At 40.2% G+C, this 17,793-nt stretch overlaps 1 protein-coding gene across 1 annotated transcript in view; it reads left to right on the top strand.

Annotated features, from left to right (window-relative positions):
- The window catches only part of LOC120779682, a 35,179-nt gene extending 18,822 nt beyond the window's left edge, over positions 1–16,357 (top strand). Inside the window, exons 3-4 of the mRNA XM_040112040.1 lie at positions 15,610–15,730; positions 15,814–16,357. Of these exons, the coding sequence (XP_039967974.1) occupies positions 15,610–15,730; positions 15,814–15,994 (302 nt within the window). The 3' untranslated portion in view covers positions 15,995–16,357. The remainder of the gene's footprint in view (positions 1–15,609; positions 15,731–15,813) is intronic.
- Positions 16,358–17,793: the final 1,436 nt, after the last annotated feature.

Below are 17,793 nucleotides of genomic sequence, written 5' to 3' on the forward strand. Positions count from 1 at the left end.
TATAAAATTGATGTTCGCACAATATGTAAAAGTTGGAGCTCGCGGGGAATCGCACGGCTATCGTCAGCGGATCGCAAAAAGAAGAAAGAAGCCCAACTTGTTTCTCCGCCCCTTTTGTTCCCATTTTGCTGTGGTGGAAAATGCAGTGGTATTGTAGTTATGTGTGATGTGGATTGTAGGTGGTGTTGAGATGAGTGTGGTGTATGAAGCGTGTTAGTGACGTATATTTTAATGCGGTGAGTGTAGAGTGTTGTTGATGTGGGATTATATGTTGTGTGGGGCAGGAGACTGAGGCTCATTTAGCCATCCCGGCCCCCTAGGCGAATATTTCAGCCTAGAATTCGCTGCAGTTGCTGGAGCGTGGCTACAACGGTGCTGAGGCCTGAGGTGCGGCGCGGACGAGGCCTTTGTTGCTGGCGTCGGGTCGACGTCCCATTTTGTGGCCGCCAGATACGGGATGATGATGTGGTTGGCTCTCGACGGGACCGTGCATCCCGGCTTATTGGTGGTCGTCGTACTGCGCCACGGTGGTGGCCACCAGAATGCTGACCGATGTCGTGTCTGGTGGTTCGATGCAGCATCGTACGATGAGGCCACATACATATCTGGCACTGGTTTCCCGAAGTACACTCCTGGGTGGTGTAGGTAGGTGCCAGACAATTAAGGCAGTGGCCGTGTGCCTGGACGACGCGCAACCTTTGCTGTGGTGGCAATCCTTTAAAAAATGGCGCAGTGCGTCAACTGGTGCTGTCGACGACATATTGGGCACCTAATGCGCTGAGACTCTGCTGCTGATATGGGCGTTGACGGCAGTGCTGGCGTTCCACTACGAGGACCCCTTGATGTGGTGTTTCGGGAGCTGCAACTGGGGCTGCCACTTGGCGTGGCACATGGATAGTTGAACGAATGGTTGGCGTCGGAGTGAGCATGTCTGCATCCATGTTTATCTGTATGGAAGAGTGTTATTTTAATTATAAATTTGTTGCATAGAGTGGATATGGCTATGGTATGGCTGCCACGTTGTGGCAGAAGTGGATCGTCAAGTTGATAGAGCATTAGGTTGTTTTATTTGTTATTTTAAAATATTTATTATATCGGGTTTATTTGACGGTTTTATCGTTTACGTTTCGATGGTATCGACAGTCGGTAAAAAGCATAGTTTAACGCGCGGTCTGGTTAACTTTCCTGATTGCGTACGGAGATCCACTACGCGAATATGACCGTCGGAGCCTTGGTAAAGCTTCTCTATGCGGCCAAGCCGCCATTCGGTAGGGGGGAGATATTCGTCATGAATCAGGACACAATCTCCAATCTTTTGCGCATTTTCTGTAGTTTTCCATCGGTACCTCTTGTGGAGGTCCTTTATATAGTCTTCTTTCCATCGGCGACTGAAATTGTGATGGAGAATTTTAATACTTTCCCATCTATTTAGTAAGGATAGCGACTCCGCGCCTAGCTCAGGTGTGACCAGAGTTAGGGCTGTGAAATCGGAGGGCTTCGATTTTAGTTAATAATGTCGTGATTTCTTCATAATTAAATTTGTAGCTGCCAGCTAGCTTCTTGAAATGAGATTTGAAGCTCTTTACAGCTGATTCCTATAAACCACCCATGTAAAGAGCGCTTGGGGGTATAAATTGCCAATTGATACCTTGGGGGGCGTACTTTTGTACGATGTCAGGTGACACTTGTTTAAAGAAATCCACAAACTGTTTTTCTGTGGCTCGTTGAGCTCCAATGAATTTTTTGCCATTATCGCTCATGATTTTTTATGGGAAGCCACGTCGAGCGACGAAACGAGCAAATGCCGCGAGAAAAGCCTCTGTCGTCAGATTAGTACATAGTTCAAGGTGTACTGCCTTTGTCGTGAATCATACAAAGACAGCCACATAGCCTTTCATGAGAGTCGGAGACCTTAGCATGGACGCCTTTATTTGAAAAGGCACCTATGGTGGTGAAAGGCAGAGCGAAATTACAGCGTTCAGGTAGAAGTGCTGCCATAATCTTCGTTCGCATTTTTTGCTTATGCATAGTGCAGATCTTGCACATGAAAATCCATTTCCTGATTTGGGGCTTCAAACGAGGAATGTAATACTCTTGGCGTACCATATGTTGCATGAGGCGATGTTCGGCGTGTAGCATTAATATGTGGATGTAATTCAGGAATAATGTGGCAAACGGAGACTTCTCAGGTATGATTATGGGGGGGCGTTCGTTGTATGTTAGGCTTGAGTTAACAAGCCGACCATTGGCACCAAGCAGACCTTACGTGTCAAGAAATGGGTTTAGAACTAAGAGTGAGCTCTTTTTGTCAATCGGCTTCGATTCCCTTAGTAAAGACATATCGCGGCTGAAGTAGCGCGTTTGGGTTGATGCGATAAGAGCGACCTTTGCTTTTTGTAAGTCTTGATGCGTCAATATATCGCATTGGGGGCAAGTTGCTCCTTTAGCTTTAAGTTTAAGCCGCTCTAAGAACTTGAGCATATAGGCGACTACTCTGAGCGCTCGGGGGAAAGATGAAAATCCTTCAAGGATGTCATTATCATCCAATATCGTGTGATAGGTGTCGATTTTTCGACTTTCGGGGGCAATAATGTTGCGCATTGGCGATTGTGGCCAAGGATCGGGAGATGCTGTTAACCATCGGGGGCCATTCCACCACAGGGTGGCGGTGGCGAGGTGCAGGGGCTTAGACCCTCTTGTACCTAGATCAGCAGGATTGTCAGCACTGGCTACGTGTCGCCAAGTGGCTGATCCTACTAGGTCAAGTATTTGCGACATTCGATTAGAAATATAGGTTTTCCACGCGTGTGGTGGCATTTTTAACCAAGCTAGAAGTATTTCGGAATCGGACCATAGATATAATTTGTATTTCGCCATGTTTAAGTGGGTCTGCACCATTGAAGCTAGTTTTGCTAGTAGCAGAGCGCCACAGAGTTCAAGTCGTGGAAGGCTTAGCGTTTTTAGAGGCGCAACTTTTGCTTTTGCCACTAGTAGGTGGCTTGTAATTGCGGTATCGCTTTGTGTGCGCACATATGTATATAGTGGCACAATATGCCTTTTCAGAGGCGTCGCAGAAACCGTGTAGTTCCACTTTGTATTCGGGGGAATAGTTTACCCACCGTGGAATTTATATCCGCGAAATATCAGTCAGATTATTAGCCAACTGGGACCATTTTTCTAAGCGAAGAGGTTTCACTTGTTCGTCGCAGTCGGTTCCGTCTAACCATAATTCTTGGATCAGGATTTTCGCTTGAATAATAATTGGCGAATGCCATCCTGCGGGGTCGAAAAGTTTTGCCACCGAGGATAAATTTTTTCTCTTTTTATTGGATGCCCAGTGTTTTTGTTGTACTTTCCTTTTCTAATATAAGGAAATTAATATCCAACAAATTGTCGTTTGGTAAATTTTTTAAGATATTTGGGTGATTAGCTAAGATCTTTTTTAGGGGAGACCCTGCGGTGTTGAGAGCCTTTATCCTTGTGATAAGGACTCGTATGCTTGTGGCTGTGGCTCCCAGACAAGATATCGTTTACATACGTTTGTGTTTTAAAGACTTGTGTAGCCAGAGGAAATTTTGACTTTGTGTCTTCTGCCAGTTCGTGGAGTGTACGGATGGCTAGATATGAGGCACAGTTTACGCCAAAGGTAACTGTTTTCAATTTAAAGTCGCGTAGTTGACTATTGGCAGAGTTTCGGAAAAAAATCCGTTGAAAATCTTGATAATCTTTATGAACAATTATTTGTCGATACATTTTTTCGACATCCTCATTGAATACGTATTTGTATATACGCCAATTTAATATAAGGAGCATTAAATCTGGTTGGAGCGTGTGTCCCGTAAATAGAATATCCTTTAGGGAATTCCCCGAGCTAGCGGATCTCGAGGCATTAAAGACAACTCTTACCCTTGTGGTTTTTTGTCAGGCCTTACTACTGCATGATGTGGCAAGTAGAATGAATAATATTTGCCTTTTATGATTTTTTCGCATGGGCTTACTTCCTCCATGTGGTCTAAATGGAGGTATTCTTCTAAGACACCGTCATAATCTTGTTTAAGCTCACTTTTTCAAAGTTTGTTTTTTTTCTATACTTAGAAACTGCTGTATTGCAGAGGTGCGAGAGTGACCTAAGGCAAGTCTGTCTGGAAATTGTTGTTTTAGTGGTAGTCGTACGACATATCGACCATTACCTCATCTAGTAGTTGTGGCTTTGTAAAAGTCTTCACAATACTGATCTTCTGGTGTTGTAATTGAAATGGGGGGGAGTTCTTCTGACTCCCAAAATTTTCTCAATTGTGAATTGAGGTACTCGTTTGAGATTTCCTCAACTTGAGTTGTCATTGTTGTGACTGGTTCCGCAACTAGTCCACTTAGGACCCAACCGAAAATGGTATTTTGCGCCAGAAGTGCTTTCGAAATTTTTTCAACACCTTCTGGTATAATTTGTGATAAAAGGTCGCTGCCTAATAGAAGGTCTATTTGAGCGGGGGTGTTGCAGTTGGGATCTGCTAGATTTAGGTGTGTAACCTTTTGCCAATGCTTGCTATTTCTATGATAGCTTGGAAGTATGTTCGTGAGTTGAGGTAAAACTATTGCATCTGCTTGAATGCGCTTATCTGCTTGGGAGGAAATTAGGGTAATGGGACAGATTTTATTTGAGTTTTGTACTACTCTTCCGCCCATTCCTGTAATTTCATAACTGGCTTGTTTTGTTGGCAGTTTTAGCCTATTTTGTGCCCTAGACGCTATGAAAGATCGTTGTGATCCTTGGTCTATTAAGGCCCTGAGATTAAAAAGTTGTCTCGATGAAGACAACTGCTGTGGGTAGTAGTACCCTACTTTGAATATCGCTGTGCAGCGTTTGAGTTTTTAATGCCTTAGATCAGCATGGTGTCTCTTGGCAAAATTCGGGATTTTGTGTTTCGGGAGTTGCGGTTGCAACTAAACCCGTGGCTCTTTTTGAGAAAGTGCTACTTTGGGTGAGTTATTCAAGTGCAACATTGAATGATGCCTTTTTTGGCAATACACGCAGTTGAATTTGCTTTCGCCATTATTAAGATTGTGTGAGGGGGACAAGCAGTTTGTACAGAGTCTTTTTGATCTGACAAAGTTGTTCCTTTCTTTACTTTTAGCTTGTGCCCTCCTTTACACAGGTTACATGACGTTTGTTTAAATTGTTCGGATGTGAACTATTGGTTTTTAAAAAAGCTTCTGTTTAAATTGTTGTTGTTACTAGCTTGGGGTCTAATGAAACATCGATTTAGGTCGTGTTGGACGTTTTTAGTTCTGACCGTTTTTTTATCTACCCTTTCCGCAATTTCATATTGGGTAGTTAAGAAATCTTTCATTTTTTGCCACGTTGGGCATTTTTTTCGTGATGAGTGCGATTGCTTCCACAAAAGCAACGATTTTTCTGGTAATGCCGCGGAGCATATGTTTACCAGTATGGGGTCCCAATTGTCTGTGGGAATATTCTGTGTCGATAGAACCGACAAACAATTTGAAACAGTGGACTGAAGTTTTATGAACTCTTCACTTGTTTCTTTCTAATATTTTGGTAAATTCATTAATATGGTCACTTGTTTGTCGACCAATATTCTTTCATTCTCGTATCGTTCTTTTAGAGCTTCCCAAGCCAAATTGAAATTATTGTCATTAAGAGCGAACTGTTTTACTATGACGCCTGCTTGACCTTTTGTTTTGTATCGGAAGCGATACAATTTTTGCGCTTGTGATAATTTAGGATGGTTTATGTAGTGAAATATATTTTAGTAACAATAAATTAATAAAAGTGAAATATATTTTCCAGTATAAGTTCAGATGAATGATGATGATGAACCCGAAAACTCTTTTACGTAGATAAGAGTTTTTATTTCCTCATTAACAATTATTTTATTGAAATACGCGTATGTCGTTTTACGTAGTTTTTTTTTGAAATATTTAAGCAATAATATAATAAATATATTGTAAATTTTATATGTGTGTATATATATACTATATATATATTTTTTTTTTGTTTGCGGACCTATTTGTGTGCACTCTCGTAATTACAGCCGTCAATACCCTTTGTGTATGTGCCTGGTCTGTATTTGATGCGCTATAATATAAATAAAGGTATAAAGTGAAGACAAAACGAAATGTTTGCCAATGTAAATATATATATTTGTTGTTGTACCGGACCGTTTATGTTTTTTCAATAATGTCAGATACTTACTATTTTTAAATTCGATTATTATATATCTAATTGAAATCCGGATGTCTGTCTGTCCGTCCGTCCGTCCGTGCAAGCTGTAACTGTAGTAAAAATTGAGATATCATGATGAAACTTGGTACACGTATGTCTTGGCTACATAAGAAGGTTAAGTTCGAAGATGGGCAAAATCGGCCCACTGCCACGCCCACAAATTGGCGGAAACCGAAAACCTATAAAGTGTCATAACTAAGCCATAAATAAAGATATTAAAGTGAAATTTGGCACAAAGGATCGCATTAGGGAGGGGCATATTTGAAAGTAATTTTTTTGGAAAAGTGGGGGTGGCCCCGCCCCCTACTAAGTTTGTTGTACATATCTCGGAAACTACTATAGCTATGTCAACCAAACTCTGCAGAGGCGTTTCCTTCAGGCATTTCCATATACAGTTCAAAAATGGAAGAAATCGGATAATAAGCACGCCCACCTCCCATACAAAGGTTATGTTGAAATCACTAAAAGTGCGTTAACCGACTTACAAAAAACGTCAGAAACACTAAATTTTACGGAAGAAATGGCAGAAAAAAGCTGCATCCAGACTTTTTTTAAAAACTTATGGACCAAAAACCATATCTCAGGAACTACTCAACCGATTTCAATGAAATTCGGTATATAATATTTTCTTAACACCCTGATGACATGTACGAAATATGGGTGAAATCGGTTCACAACCACGCCTTCTTCCAATATAACGCTATTTTGAATTCCATCTGATGCCTTCTCTGTATAATATATACATTAGGAATCAATGCTGATAGCGGAATTAAACTTTACACAAATACGGTATTTGAAAAATATGTAAATGACGGATAATGAAATCTCGATTATCACTTTATCATGCGAGAGTATAAAATGTTCGGTGACACCCGAACTTAGCCCTTCATTGCTTGTTACGTTCTTCCGTTGTTGTAGGCGCGATGCGAATCAAAAGGAGAGTTCACCATGCGCAAGTGTTCACCTCTTTATGCTTTGTGTTTTTTTTGCTTTAACTTCGTACAATAATACGACGTTGTTATTAGTTAATATGTATGAATGTATGTTCGAATTTATTATTTCTTTAATTTCTCTTCTTGTCTTTTTATTCTGCCTTCTGCTTATTTATTTTAGATACATACATATACTACTGCTTACTGTTTTGAGGAACAGAAGGAGTATTGCGGAAAATGTTGCAAGTAGAGACTTCAAATTAGATTGTTGTTTGATTAGCTTGTTATGTGTGCTGGTAACACAGGGGTAAGCAAATAGGCAAATACAAGTTTTTTTACTGTTTTATATATATAGATGATATATATAATTAAATTTTTCCCGGTTTGTACCGTTCAAACGGATTATCTTAAATATAAATACGTTTGTTATCATACATGAGTACATACATATAATAAATAGAAATGAAAAACGATACACTTACTTTATCTCGCCTCAAGGGAGTTTTTTGGGGCAAAGTATGTTTTTGGTCTGTTATGCCTGTGTGCTCCGGTTTTCCTGTTGTGTGTTGTTACTATGTTGTATTAATGTTTTTTGCCCGATCGCGCCAGAATTATTAGATCAGAAATGTATTAGATTATATTAATCAGATTTTCACTTTAACTTAATTTTGTTTTTTTTCTTTTTCTTTCGTCACTACAGTCGTTTGTATTAAAATTTGTTTTTTTTGTCCTATAGTGCCTTTCTGTAGGCACTAGGTAGGAAGGACCATGTTGTTTTCGAGTAATTTCCTCGCACTCGCCGTTCGAAAAATTATAGAAAAAAGGCAACACACAATTCCGCAAGAAATTCTACAAAATGTATTTTATTTAACTTTATGTACAATTTACATATTTAACTCGAATTATAAAATTGATGTTCGCACAATTTGTAAAAGTTGTGTGGGGCAGGAGACTGAGGCTCATTTAGATAGCGGGGTTGACACTTTTTCCTTCCGGAAGGTACATCAAAAAGTTGTTCAATTTATGACTTTTAGCAGTAAATATAACAGCGAGCCCATGTTATCACCGATAAGTGATAATATCGTAATTCTATTTTTTCTTTATTAACGAAGACACCACTTACGCGTCAATTAGAGATTCCAAGTGTAGCCAGGTCCTTTTTCACGTGGTCTTTCAAACGGTGTAGAGGTCTTCCTCTTCTTTCCCCCTCGGGTACTGCGTCGAATACTTTCATAACTGGAGTGTTTCCAACCCTTCGGTTGACTTGAACTAGCCAGCGTAGCAGATGTCCCTTAATTCGCTGAACTATATCAATGTCGGCGTGTAACTCGTACAGTTCATCGTTCCATCGAATGCGAATGCCAATGTGCAAAGGACCATAAATCTTCCTCAGAACCTTTCTCTCGAAAACTCGTAACATCGACTCATCAGATGTTGTTCCATGCCTCTGCACCATATAACAGGACGGGAAGACTTATAGAGTTTTGTCTTTGTTCGTGGAGAGAGCTCTTTACTCTCAATTGCCTACTCAGTTCAAAGTAACACCTGTTGGCAAGAGTTATTCTGCATTAGTGTTAATACTGGTTTCATGTTAGGCGAAATTATCTACAACTTCGAAGTTATGACTGTCAACAGTGACGTGAGAGCCAAGACGCGAGTGCGAGTGTTTGATGTCAGGAGATACAAGTATTTCGTCTTGCCCTCGTTTACTACCAGCTCCTTTTCGTGCTGTCTAAAGCAGCTTCGAAATCGGCGAAGAGGTGCTGTGTGTCACTCATCTTTAAATCCACACTGATAAGTGTTGACGGTGAGCTTTAATGTTTCAAACAAAACGCTCGGTAGAACCTAATATGCTGTTTTGAAGAGGCTTATCACATGGTATTTGACACAGATCGAATCCAATCTTCGGGTATGGTTTCATCCAAACATATTCTACACAGAAGCTGATGCATACTCCTTACCAGTTCTTCGTCGCCGCTCGGCCGCCAATCTATCGGCTCCCGCCACTTCAGATGGGTAATTGCTTTCTAAATTCTTAATGGTCGGGCAATGTATCGTTTGTTAAGAATTAACAACAAAAAATTTATTAAAAATCTAATAAATTCAACAAAATATGCTCTCTTTACAATTGTATGCTACAAAAGTAAAACTTATACTAACTGTAAATAATTTTAAATAACGCAAATAATGTGAAATTTGATATAATGGTGTTCAAACACAAAATTTTTTTTATATAAATAAAGAACCACAATTCACTTACAAAAACAAAACAACTATGGGTGTAAATTTAAAGCTTAATATATAGGTATGTTTATATAGTTAATAATGTTATTTAAAAAAAAACTATTGGGAGCAAAAATTACAAAGAACGTTTCATCTGTCCCATCCTTTCAATGTACATACCTGTTCTTCTAAAGTGTCGTCGTTCTAATACTCTTCAGGAAGTTAAGCAGCTCGGAAAACACTTTCTAATAATTTCTCGCTTACTGCAGCTATCCCTTTATTAATGGATTAAGCTTCTGTCAATGAGAACCAAGGATTTATGAATAGCGTAAGCCACTTCTACCTCGGCCATCCATTTTTAAACCTAGTGAGATAACGTTAACTTACTCATTTCTGTTTACGCTCTTAGACTTTCATTTGTACAAGCATTCGGAGCAACTTCAACAGCTCAGTTGGTCTTTAAGTGTACCTCATAAGTTCGAAAATGAATAAAATAAATGACCCAAATCAAAAACCGAATAGTTTTAAATTCTTTGGCTTTCATGGAATCTCTTAAACGCGGACACATCGTTTTACCGTATCTTTCCATTGGTATAAAATAGCGTTATTAAACGGAGTGTTTCCACCAATGTCTTTGATTATTTTCTGGATCGTTTTCAGAAGATCGTTTGTAAAAGAAACTTACATTGGTACAATATCCAGGACACAATGATATAATTTATGATTATAACTGCTCATTTGTCGGAACGGCCGATATCGGACCACTATAACATATAGCTGCCATATAAACTGAACGATCGGAATCAAGTTCTTGTATGGAAAACTTTCACATTTGACAATGCATCTTCACCAAATTTGGCATAAATTATTTTTTAAGGCAAAAATGTAATCTCTGAAGAAATTGGTCAGATCGGTTAACTATAGCATATAGCTACCATACAAACTGAACGATCGGAATGAAGTTCATGTATGGAAAACTTTCACATTTGACAAGATATATTTACGAAATTTGGTATAAATTATTTTCTAAGGCACCTATGTAATCTGTGAAGGGTATATTAGCTTCGGTGCAGCCGAAGTCAACGTTTTTTCTTGTTTTGACATTAAACTATAGTACGAGTATATTCAAAATTATGCGTCCAGTTAATTTGGACGATCTTATATTAAGTATATAGATAGTATTGACCCGATTTTATCTATTTTTTGCCAATACCACATAAAATTAAAAAGCCACAGGCTAATAATATACTCCCAAGGTTTCATCAAGGTTCCTCACATTCAATCACCAACCATTTGGAGTGAAGTCAGCCCGCTATTCGAAAATCCTATATTAGTTGTATGGAGCAAGGTCACGTTGTCGCCCAATTTTATCTATTTAGGCACAAACAAACACCGTTATGAGTGAAACTCCTTCTCTCAATTTTATTAAGATCGCTCAGATATTGGCCGATATATGCGGTATAAAGTTCCCAGAAGTTTGAAATTCTTTATGTTGGTATATGGAGGCTAAAGAAAATATTGATCCGATTACCCAATTTTAATACACAGATATAATAGTATTAGGAAAAAAAATTCTCTGAATTAAATTATAATCTCACACATTGGTCGATATTTTCTGTCAAAAGTCAGTTTTGGTCCGACTTGGCCAATTTTTGATCATAAGGTTGTATGAATATCGTTATATTAATTACTTCTTGATTTGTACTTATATCGGAAAGTAAAAGAAACAAAAGGAATTTAAACTTGTGTTATATGGGAATTATGCGTGTTTGTGAACCGGCTTCGCCCATTTTCATCCTGTGACATAGAAATATTAAGATAATGTTATTTACCGAATTTGATTCAAATCGCTTGAGCAAGTCTCGAGATATAGGCGGTGCCGCGCCCATTGTCCAATTTTAATACCGGTTGTTATAAGGCTGTCTAATACCATATGGGTGGTAAAATTAACTGTCGCTGGAGTTTTGGTTATTGATTTATCGCGCTTTCAGTAATTTTTAATACTACCGATATATGGGGAGTGAGCGGAGTTATGGTTCGATTTGATTCGTTTCAACACTGTAGGTAGGGGCTAGTATAGAATTTATCTGGAGCGAATTTGGTAATTTTGGCTTGAACAATTTGAGAGATATGTACATTAAACCTATTAGTGGGCGGGGACTGAGAGGATGGAGTCATGTGTAGAAGTTCACGCAAGTGGGGAAAGTTCTCTGACCGCTATTCACTTGGGAGTGGATAGAAACGATTCTTTTACACATGGCTCAAGCAGATTACTACTTTCGGTCTTTGACCAAGTATCCTCTGGGTAGCCTAAGGACATCCGTTCGAAGGCTAGCTAAAGTGAGAAGGCGAAATATCCCCTACATAGGGTTGTGCGCTGGGTTTGGGACCCGCCACGTAAAAATCAGTACCAATGAAAAAGACAAAACAGCCTCGGATGAGAGACCCCCCTTTTGATGACGACCATGGCAAACGAAACAAGGACTACGATATAAGGGCATGCACCTGGAATGTCCGGACCCTTAATTGGGAATGTGCCGCTGCCCAGCTGGTTGATGTCCTCGCGAAAATAAAGGCTGAAATCACCGCCGTCCAAGAAATGCGATGGACGGGACAAGGACAGAGACGAATAGGTCCTTGTGACCTTTACTACAGTGGCCATATAAAGGAGCGCAAATTTGGTGTTTGATTCGTGGTGGGAGAGAGACTACGTCGCCGAGTACTGTCATTCACACCGGTGGATGAACGTCTAGCCACAATCCGCATCAAAGCGAGGTTCTTCAACATATCGCTGATTTGCGCCCACGCCCCGACGGAAAAGAAGGACGATGTGACGAAAGATGCCTTTTATGAGCGCTTGGAGCGAACCCATGAGAGCTGCCCCGCCACGATGTCAAAATCGTGCTTGGCGACTTTAGCGCCAGGGTGGGCAAAGAAGGTATCTTTGGCACTACGGTCGGTAAATTCAGCCTCCACGACGAAACATCCCCAAATGGGTTGAGGCTGATTGACTTCGCCGGGGCCCGAAATATGGTTATCTGTAGTGCTAGATACCAGCAAAAGAAGATTCATTAAGCTACTTGGCTGTCTCCGGATCGAAAAACTACCAATCCGATCGATCATGTTGTGATAGACGGAAGACACGTCTCCAGTGTTTTAGATGTGCGTGCGCTCCGAGGTCCTAACATCGACTCGGACCACTATCTTGTTGCAGCCAAGATTCGCACCTGCCACTGTGCAGCAAAAAACGCACGCCAACAAACACAAGGAAGGTTCGACGTCGAGAAACTGCAATCACAACAGACAGCCGAACGACTTTCTACTCGGCTTGCACCCCTGCTCTCTGAGAGCACTCGTCAACAACTCGGTATAAGGGAACTGTGGGACGGCATTTCAAATTCCTTACTTACAGCTGCAACCGAAGCCATTGATTTTCGGAAAGTGCAAAAGAATAGCTGGTACGACGTGGAGTGCCGTGTCGCAGCGGAGAGAAAACAGGCTGCCTACCTCGCAACGTTACGATCGACCACAACACGTGCGGGATGGGATAGATACCGATAGTTGAAAAGGGAAGCGTGACGCATTTGCAAACAGAAAAACAAAGAGGCTGAAATGCGTGAGTTCGAAGAGCTTGATAAGCTGGCCGGTAATGCTCGAAAATTCTACGAAAAAATGCGGTGGCTTACAGAAGGTTTCAAGACCGGAGCACACTCTTGTAGAACCCCGAAGGTGATATAGTGACCGATGCCCAGAGCATACTTGGGCAGTAAACGCACAACGCCAGGAGAAGGCGAACCCGATTCCCCAATCGATGACGATGGAGCAGACGTTCAATTGACCATGAAGAAGTTCGAATAGCAATTACCCGCCTGAAAAACAACAAGCGGCGGGGGCCGATGGATTGCCGGCCGAGCTATTCAAACACGGCGGCGAAGAACTGATAAGGAGCATGCATCAGCTTCTTTGTAAAATATGGACGGACGAAAGCATGCCCAACGATTGGAATTTAAGTGTGCTATGCCCAATCCATAAAAAAGGAGACCCCACAATCTGCGCCAACTACCGCGGGATTAGCCTCCTCAACATCGCATATAAGGTTCTATCGAGCGTATTGGGTGAAAGATTAAAGCCCACCGTCAACAAACTGATTGGACCTTATCAGTGTGGCTTTAGATCTGGCAAATCCACAACCGACCAGATATTCATCATGCGCCAAATCTTGGAGAATCGACACACACCACTTCTTCGTCGGTTTCAAAGCTACTTTCGACAGCACAAAAAGGAGCTGCCTTTATGCCGCGATATCTGAATTTGGTATCCATTCAAAACTAATATGGCTGTGTAAACTGACGTCGAGCAACAATAGGCAATTGAAAAGTAAAGTCCTCTCTCGACGAACAAAAGCTAAACTCCATATGTCGCTCATAATTCCCGTCCTGCTATATTGTGCAGAGGCTTGGGCGATGACAGCAACCGATGAGTCGATGTTGCGAGTTTTCGAGAGAAAAATTCTGCGAAATATTTTTTTTCCTTTGCGCATTCGATGGAACGATGAGCTGTACGAGATATACGACGACATTGACATAGTTCAGCGAATTAAAAGACAGCGGCTACACTGGCTAGGTCATGTTGTCCGGATGGATGAAAACACTCCAGCTCTGAAAGTATTCGACGCAGTACCCGCCGGGGGAAGCAGTGGAAGAGGAAGACCTCCACTCCGTTGGAAGAACCAAGTGGAGAAGGACCTGGCTTCGCTTGGAATATCCAATTGGCGCCACGTAGCGAAAAGAAGAAACGACTGGCGCGCTGTTGTTAACTCGGCTATAATCGCGTAAGCGGTGTCTACGCCAATTAAGAAGAAGAGAATCTGAAAATGAGAGAGCGTGCTTTACTGGGGCGAAATTAGTATGTGGCATGTTAATTGTATGTAGTATTGGCAAAAATAAATATAATTCGGTCGATACTACCCCCAACTCCCATATGCTTCATATATATGGTACTACATATGAAATTTTTTTTTTCTAACAAACCTTATATCGAAAATGTAGGTCAGTGCATCAGCTGTTATATAGTGATATAACCAGAGGATTGCAATGCAAACACATATGCGAGGTATGACAATTAAGTAATGAGACTGATTCCATAAAAGCCGTATATTTGAAAATTATTCTACAACTCTACCATCCCCTTCAAAGTAGTCCCCTTGGGCAGCTATACAGCGATTCCAGCGCGTTTTTCATGCTTCGTAACATTTCTGGGACGCTTCGACTGGGATGTCCGCGAGTACTCCCGCCTGGATGTCCGTAATCGACTCAAAATTGGTTCCTTTGACCACCCATTTTGTTTTAGGAAACAAAAAAAGTCACAGGGTGACATGTCGGGCGAATAAAGCGGCTGTTGCAACACGGCGATCCCTTTAGAGGCCAAATACTGGGACACGCTGAGAGCGGTGTGGCACGGCGCGTTGTCGTGATGAAGGATCCCCGGTGAAACGAATTCTTTGTGGACGATTCCACGGCTATCAAAAAAGGCAATAATCATCGTTTTCACCTTCGACTTGCTCATGCGAGCTTTTTTTCGGGCGGGGGCGCACGAAAACAACCATTGTGAGCTTTGGCGTTTGGTTTCTGGGTCGTATTGGAAAAACCAGCTTTCATCGCCTGTAATAACTCGATCAAGCAGCGTGGCATCGTTTTTTACTTGTTCCAAACAGTCTTCTGCGACGGTCATTCGATGCTGCTTTTGCTTTCGTTTTTCCATTTTCGTGACGAGCACTACAAACACACGTCTACTCAACTTGACGCAGCAGGCGAACTAAACAAGCTAGAGCGATGGTACATATATCAAAGGAGAGGGAAGGGATGCGGAAAAAGAGAAAAGGAATTTCAAGGTCACAGGTTTACCACAAGCGCGGCAATTAAATCAGTCTCATTACTTAATTGTCAAACCTCGTATATACATACATATATTTATCGTTTTGCACCTTAGGGTATTTCTCCGGCTTTGGTTCTTGCAAGTTGCAAGCGCAAGAGCATAAAATGTTCGGTTGCACCTGAAATTAGTCCGTCTTTACATACTTAGTTAATATAAAATTTTGCCAACACCTGAAGTTATTTCCAGAGCTTTTGTACTTGCAAGTTGCAAGAGAATAAAATTTTCGTTTACACCCCAACTTAGCCCTACCTTACGTTGTTTGTTTACTATTTTCAGATTTCCCTGGAATGTGTTTTGCTTCCACACGTTGTGCTACTGTCGAACCTACGAAGACATGGGAGCTGACACCCTTTTGCGGTCGCTCAACTTGTGTTCTGAACGAAGAAACCCCATCCAAGTATTATTTATTTAAAATTAATAGTTATTATTTTAATAATTTCAATATCCGTTTTCATAATTTTCACTCTTTTTTCATTCCAGGTTATTGGAGTTGGTAGAAGATTGCGGCCCACTACCGTTAGCGAATGATAAATGCAAGCTGGACACTGAAAAAACAAACAAGACGGCACCTTTCCCGTATTGCTGCCCTATCTTCACCTGCGAATCTGGTGTTAAACTTGAATATCCTGAAATTCCAGAGGAAGAAACGAAAAAGGAATAGTTGTTTATAGACATGGGAATATTTTGTTGTGGTTAATAAATCACAACCATGGATCGATTACGATTTGCATGCATTTGTCTGCACCTAGCGATATAATCATAATTTGACATTAATAATCATAATTTGATAATACAGTAACTCAAGGAAATATCAAACGTACCAATTGTATTATACCTTAAACGATTTTACTTCTTCCCTCTTTTGACATATTTGCCAATTTACATGCAATCTACAATATATTGTACATGTACATACAAAAACATTATTATCTTTATAATTTCAATTAAACAGAAAACTTTAAGTGTAATAGTATCTGTCTCCTAAAATTTACTCTTAAAAATATGACAGCAATGAGAAACTGAACCAGTTTTTGGATATTTCACTACTATTGCTTTAGATACATATAGTGTTATAGCGGGATAACAAGCTTTTAATGGGCTTATTAATTAATAAGAAAGTAAATTTGTATTATCAACAATTATATTAAATAGGAACAAATTATTACAATTTCAACTATTTATACGTACTCGTATATGAAGGCTGCGTTGATGTAGTTCCGAATAAAGTAGATGAACTTAAAATTGGCCAAATATCAAAATCAAATAAAACAAGTAAGAAAGCACTAAGTTCGGGTACAACCCAACATTTTATACATTTGCAGGAATTAAAGCCAACACCTAAAGATATGAAACGTCAACATGAGGATCGGACTCTAATCAATTTTATATACATATATGGAAGTAAACGACCCGATTACGTCTATTAACTATTATCATGCCACATACTAAAAATATGTTCCCTGAGTTCCATTAAGGTACCTCACATGCAATCACCAATCATATGGAGTGAAATCAGGCGGATGTTCAAAAATCCTGATATTATTTATATGGGTGCTTCGTCAAGATTTCGTCCAAATGTATCTATTTTACGCATAAAGATACATTATCATGAAAAAAACACATTTTTAAATTAGATAACTCCAATATTGACGGATATATTCGGTATATAGTCACCTGGAGGTTCGAAAGTCCTTATATTAGGTATGTGGGGGCTCGGGGCTTCCTGAATTTCAATTGCATATCTCCCGCATTGACCGATATTTTAGGTCAAAAGTCAACTATAGAAACTGAGGTCTACATATTCGGTACCTATGGGCTTGAACCGTCTTGCTAGGATTTGATCTATTTTGGTGATAAGGTTGCATACTTTAAAGTAACTATAAGTGCGAAATTTTATTCCGTTATTATAATTCCTTCTTGATTTGTCTACTGGAGGGTGAAAGAAACAAATACAATTTAAAATGTTCGTATATGGAATATAGGCGTGGTTATAGTCCGATTTCGCCCATTTTCGCACTGTGACATAGAAATACGCGAAGCATGCTACGTACTAAGTTTAGTCCAAACCGGTTGACCGGGCCCGTAGTATATAATTCCACGAAAAAGTGGCGGCGCCACACTCATCGTCTAATTTTTACACCGGTTCCCATAAAGTTCCCTAATACCATCTCGGAGGTAAATTTTAATGTCTCTGGCGTAATTAGTTATTGATTTATTGCGCTTTTAGTAGTTTTGAACAATAGCGTTATTTGGTGGGGTTATTTTCCGATTTCATTCGTTTGCACAGTTTCGATAGGAGTTCTTATAGTACTTGCATTCAGCAAAGTCAGTTATTGTAGCTGTAGTGGGTTAGGTGATATGTACATTAAACTTATTAGAGGGCGAAACTACGTCCAGTTTGTCAAAATTGCTACTGTGATCCCCTGTGTCATATTACTGTTTTATAGGATATCTTTATTT

The sequence above is a fragment of the Bactrocera tryoni genome, unplaced genomic scaffold (genome assembly GCF_016617805.1).
Source record: "Bactrocera tryoni isolate S06 unplaced genomic scaffold, CSIRO_BtryS06_freeze2 scaffold_11, whole genome shotgun sequence".
In the NCBI taxonomy this organism is placed as follows: domain Eukaryota; kingdom Metazoa; phylum Arthropoda; class Insecta; order Diptera; family Tephritidae; genus Bactrocera; species Bactrocera tryoni.